The sequence below is a fragment of the Myripristis murdjan genome, chromosome 16, assembly GCF_902150065.1.
Source record: "Myripristis murdjan chromosome 16, fMyrMur1.1, whole genome shotgun sequence".
NCBI lineage: Eukaryota > Metazoa > Chordata > Actinopteri > Holocentriformes > Holocentridae > Myripristis > Myripristis murdjan.
In genome coordinates, this window is record NC_043995.1 from 29,168,675 (window position 1) to 29,174,480 (window position 5,806).

The window sequence follows — 5,806 nt, forward strand, 5'->3', positions numbered from 1 at the left end:
TTCAAGGGCCGAAAGCTAAACATGTCTGTCCTATTTTGGACGTTTAAACAATAATTTTGTCACAGGCTACATGACTAGTCTCAACATGAATGAAACAAACAGAAAACAGCTACATTTCCATCCAAGGCCAAACCTCACTGAATAAAAGATTGTCATGCAATGATTAATGATGAAATGATCAGGTTACAACAAAATGAGGCTTTATTCCCAAAAAGATTAGATAGAATCATAATATTTTTATTATATGATAGTGGCGGGCTGCATAAAAATGACATACAGGCTGCATGTGGCCCCTGGGCTATGGGTTGAGTAGCCCTGTGATTAATGAACATGTAAAACATGAAATTATTCTTGTGTTGACCAAAATATAATAAGAATCATTATTTTAAAACCAAAATGAAGAAATATTGCACTAAACACATTGTTTCTAATAGGGATCATTTTTGGATGTTTCCATTTTTTGACCTATTTAAAATATGTTTTTTGATAAAAAAATTTTATTAAAAGTGATAAATGGACATGTCAAACATGAAATAATTATTTTGTTGACTAAAATACAATAAAAATCATCATCTTTAACCAAAATGAAAGACATTTCTGAAGTTTTCAGCGTAAAACCCATTAATTTCAATTGGGGTCATTTTTGACCCCACTCATGGAAGAGTGCAGGGTTTGGTGAGCCATGCATCTAAGGGTTAAATAAAACTACCACCCCACCCTCCGTGAATCACAGACCTTGTGGGAATCATCTTTTTCCCACTCAAATGTCACATGAACCCTATAAAGCCATTTCCTATATAAATTTACATTGTCCTCGTTCAACTAATCTTATGAATGAATGAATGAATGAATGAATGAGTAAATGAGTAAATAAATAGATAAAAGTAAAGATAAAATGAAAAGGACAACATGTGGCATTCATTTTGAAGAGAATTTATTTCAGCAAATATGATTATTTGATTATGATTCTGATTATCCAGCAGCAGAGAGTGTCGTAACAATGCTGTGTTCAATATTGAAAACAGTCATCTCAGACTGAATCAAAAGCAATGAAGCAACAGCATTCGACCATCAAGCACAGACCAGACAAATCACAAGCAGCCCAGTGACATTATATCTGCATCCAGAGCAGCTCTAGACCAACAAGATCAAACTCCAATCCCGCTTTCACTAGGAAAGTCTGGAAAACTGAGACAGAGCTAAACAATGTGCTCAACCCAACTTTAACCTTTACTTTCAAAATATATTGCACAATAAGTACCACTTATTTTCCAATGCTGCAACACCCATCAGCTCTACGATGATACATCATGGTCGGTAGAATCACAGAGGTCAGGCAGCTCTGTCACAGCAATATTTGTCCCTGGCATCATAAACGTCTTGATTGGTTTTCATATTGACAATCTAGAAAGTGAGGCTTAATCAATAACTGTAATCAGTGTGAGCCTGCATGAGAGCATCACTCAATGTAAAAAGGGAGTGTGTTGAATTTCTCGGCCTCCTCAGACCTAGTCCAGGCTGTGGCCGTACACCTCCACCTCACACAGGGTCAGGTACTCTTTTCTTCCTGGAATGACAATGTTGATGTAGCGACCCTCCATCCCATTACACTGGAAGTTTTCAGTAACACCTGCAGCGATGTGTGAGACCACAGCACACCTACCAGGAGAAGCAGAAATCATTTTGTTACCAACAGTTCAGGTGAACAAATGGACACAAAAATAGACGTTTCAGTTTCAGTACATTCAATCATGTGACTGATATGTTTGTGTTTGTGCCACTTCTGAACACAACATTACTGAACATGTGGGTAAACCTTGGTTTTATTCTCTTACATGATGCTATAGATGTTTTTGGATTTATATTTTATGATGTTTATGTAGAAGTTAACAATGTTACTGTTTTAAAAAGTACAAATATTTTTAAATAGTTGTTTAAAGGACAGAGAAATGGTCTTGATAATGATCAGGGAAAGAAAAGCGAAGCGAAGGAGAAATGCTCTTCCCTCCCTCAACAACTGAGGTGTCTTTGAGTAAGGCAGTGGTCCATACGCGTTTCACATGTGTTTGCATATGATTGTACACGCTTTTATGAGAACATGTTGTCTTGTGAAGTAGCACAAAGGTGTGTTGTTCAGAACTAGACACGGAGTTGTGTTGAAAATGAATGCCAAGATTGTCCAGTAACAGTTTTCAGTATTCCTGATGAACTACCTGGGGTTGTTGTTGCCATTGTTGTCGAGGGAATTTCCAATGCGGATCTCAGCTCCATTGATTCGCTCTGGTACATAATCTCTGTTAGTGATGCTGACAGAAACCACCTTATAGGTTTTGAGCAGGTCCAGTCTCCACCAGGGGCTGAAGCTGTATTGCGTGATACTGCAGGCACCTCGTTCGTAGCTGGTGTCACGATTCCCATCTATGGCATTCATTGGGATTGAAGTTGAATACACTGACGACTGCATTGCTCGTCCTCGGAGTGCCAAATTCTCTCCTGCACAAAGGACATGGTGACAAAAATCAACAGATCAAAATCATGACAATCTGTGGGTTTTATAAAACTCACCATATGTATTAAAAATCCACAATCCCACTAACTTTTGATTTCTCATAAATGGGAGATGCAACTTTTTTTGTTCAGTTTATCCCAATTCATGTCTCCTATAAATGTTTATGTTCGTTTGGAATTATTATTATTTCCTTGTAATGGTTATGTTGAAAAAAAAATCCTGTATGAATTAAGACCGAAATAAACTTATTCATTCATTGCAGTTTGTACATACATTCTATTTAGACACAAAACTTTGTCTTATGAGTTATATATCCATTGACTGGAGTAAAATCAACACTAATGACATTTCAAAACATGTCACAACTCAAACTCTCACCAGTCGCAGCAGGATACCCATAGACTTCCACTTCGCAGAGTGAAAGGACTTTGTTTTGACCCTCCATTTTCACAGTCACATAGCGTCCCTCCACTTTGTTGTCAAAATTCAGAGTGAAAGACTCGCCCAATGGAACATGAGGAACAGAACCATCCCTGCAAGACAGAGAGAGGAAAAAGTCCATAAAGACGTCTAAGATTAAAGGACTAGTTCACACAAAAATGAACAAAAATATCATTATCAGCTCACCTTAATGTCAACTGAAACATTCATTTACATGTTCACAAGTTTACATTATTATTACACATAGTGAGCCAGGTGGCACAGCTTCATTTCAGGCGGCTCCATATCAACTTACATGAATAGTAACAACAAAAGATTGTGCAGTACAAGAACATCCAATCAGACAACTTTTTGTGGATGAAAAAAAGCTCAAAAAAGAGTAGTGGTCACTTTTATTCACATGCTTATTGTTTGATGAGTCTTTATATTCACTTACGCTTTTTTTGGACTCTGATTTTCAATAGGAGAGTCCGAGATGTAGATATTTGCCCCAATGGTCTCTTCTGCACAGCAGTCTCCTCTGACTGAGATGATGATGGAGGTGATAATGTAGGAGTCCAGCAGGTCCACTCTCCACCAGGGGTTCGTCTGAGATTCAGTAGTGCTGCATGATCCAGCCATGAATTTAGATTGGCGGTTTCCATCGATGGCATTGGAGGCGGCACTGTAGCCTGTCCATGGTGCGCCTCTGATTGATGACTGAGTCGCTTTCCCACGCAAGGCCAGATTTTCTGTGAATGTGGCATACATTTAAATATACATTTAGTTGATGATTTGTCATTGTTTAATTTCTCAGTAGCTTGCCGCAGCTGGTTCTGTCTAGTATAAACGATATGTGCTGCTGCTGCTGTTTAGGCACCATGATCACAGTTATTTCAAGTTGTAAACCTACCCTGCATTTCAGCTAATCATGTAGTATCTGTCACCGAATGTTAACTCACTTTCACAGTATCAAACAACGCATGGCAAGGCGCTGGTAATGGCTGGTAGCTGCTGGTGCTAAAGACAAGACAAGTAACTGTGTCACAGTAATTTAAATATGGAAACAAAGCTACATTTGCCTGTTCAGTTTTACTTAAAATGGGAAAAAATGAACCCACCACAATAATGTTCCTCATATCTTTTGTTTCTAACCTGCATACTGTAGATTTAGCCATGTTTTGCACACAGCCGATTCTCCAACTGACCTCTATGACAGAAACAGCTGCGACTAGATTGACACAACTGCAAAACTTCTGATGCAGTAATCAAACCAATTAAGGCAGCCAGTGCATTTTATTTAAATAATCACAGGCTGTGATTGTAATTCTCCAGCAGTCAAAGATACACAGCATGAGAAAAAAAGGAGGAAAATCCGCACACTGAATTGGAGCTCCCAATAAACTTTATTGACTAAAAAACGACGTTTCGTTTTACAGTCTTCCTCAGGCAACTATAGAGTAATGACATGGCAAGTGGCAGGTGGACACTTTATACAGTTTATTGGGAGCTCCAATTCAGTGTGCGGATTTTCCTCCTTTTTTTCTCGTTTGGATCCTCTGATCATCCAGCTCCTGGCCTAAAACAAGATTGGATAGCATGCCATGATATTTATTGCATGATATTTATTGCAGATATGTTTCAATTGTATGCACACAAAAGCTCTTTTATGGCTGATGATTGTATTTTTTAACTGTTTCTGAGAGCCAAATGCAACAAGATTTCATTCCAGTGCACTGTTTTTCATGCATGTGTGCTTGAATGACAATAAAGTTATCTATCATCTATCATATCTATCTATCATTTTATGTCAAAGACAACATAAATATCACAAGATCATATTTACTTGAAGCGGTGGTAACCGTGCAGGTGCCCAGGAGAAGCAGCAGGAGGATAATTATGGTGTGTTTCATCTTTCTGGTTGAGAGAGAGACAATAAAAAGGGACATTAGTAGATTTGTCATCATTACTGTGTGAAACTGATCAACAACACATGGCTCCACCTTACAGTTTAATTTCAAAAGAAGTAATAAAGTGATTCCCAATGGAAGCAAAAAAAAAAAAAAAAAAAAAAAGGAAATAAAATGAAATGAATAAAACAAGTCATGAACTCATCATTTAAAAAAAAAGGAGTATAAAAAATATAAAACATAAAATTCAAGCAACATCTGGAAAGGCTCTCTGATTAAAAGATCAGAAGCAAGGAAAAACATTGCTCCTCTGAAGAGCGAGCTTTCTTAGATGGAAGGTAAGACTGCCACACAGTTTCTTTAATTACACTTTAACTTTAACTAAAATTTCTTTTATTGCTCAGGCAGTGGATCAGCAGAGTTGAATCAAAAGACACTTAAAGAATAATTTTGGGAGAGAAAGAAAAATGTTTCGCACCTTCTCTCTGGTCAAAAAGGATTTAAGGAGAGATGAAGTAAAAATGCTCTCAAAGATGGTGAGTCTTGATGCGCCCTCTTCAAGCAGCTCGCCGATGCGCTTCAGAACTGCCTGTTTGCAGCTTTTTATACCTCTCTCTCTCTCTCTCTCTCTCTCTCTCTCTCTCTCTCTCTCTCACACACACACACACACAAACACACACCAGATCATGCAGATCACAGTTGGGCATCACCATGTTCCCGAATTATGAAGTAGACTTTGCACATTTTTTTTTTTTATTAAGATAAGGAAACAGTTGGTGGATTTCAGCAAATTTTCTTGGACCAGGGTGTTGTCTGTTTACTTTAGTTAACACATAAGAACAGTTTATTTACCAGCATAAAAATTATATGATTACAACTTTTAGTACACAATTTAATATACACGTTGTAAGAAGGATTTACATAATTGTAGTATTATCATTAGCATTCAAGAGATATTTTTCTCACC

At 37.6% G+C, this 5,806-nt stretch overlaps 1 protein-coding gene across 1 annotated transcript; it reads right to left on the reverse strand.

The window, feature by feature from the left end:
- Positions 1–1,441: 1,441 nt before the first annotated feature.
- Positions 1,442–5,377, reverse strand: LOC115373369 (fucolectin-1-like). Its single transcript, XM_030071716.1, has 6 exons — positions 5,318–5,377; positions 4,776–4,846; positions 3,387–3,681; positions 2,888–3,042; positions 2,214–2,493; positions 1,442–1,659 (listed from the first exon to the last, which is right to left on the reverse strand). Exons 2-6 carry the CDS (start codon positions 4,840–4,842, stop codon positions 1,509–1,511), a joined length of 948 nt encoding a protein of 315 aa, XP_029927576.1. The 5' UTR covers positions 4,843–4,846; positions 5,318–5,377; the 3' UTR covers positions 1,442–1,508.
- Positions 5,378–5,806: the final 429 nt, after the last annotated feature.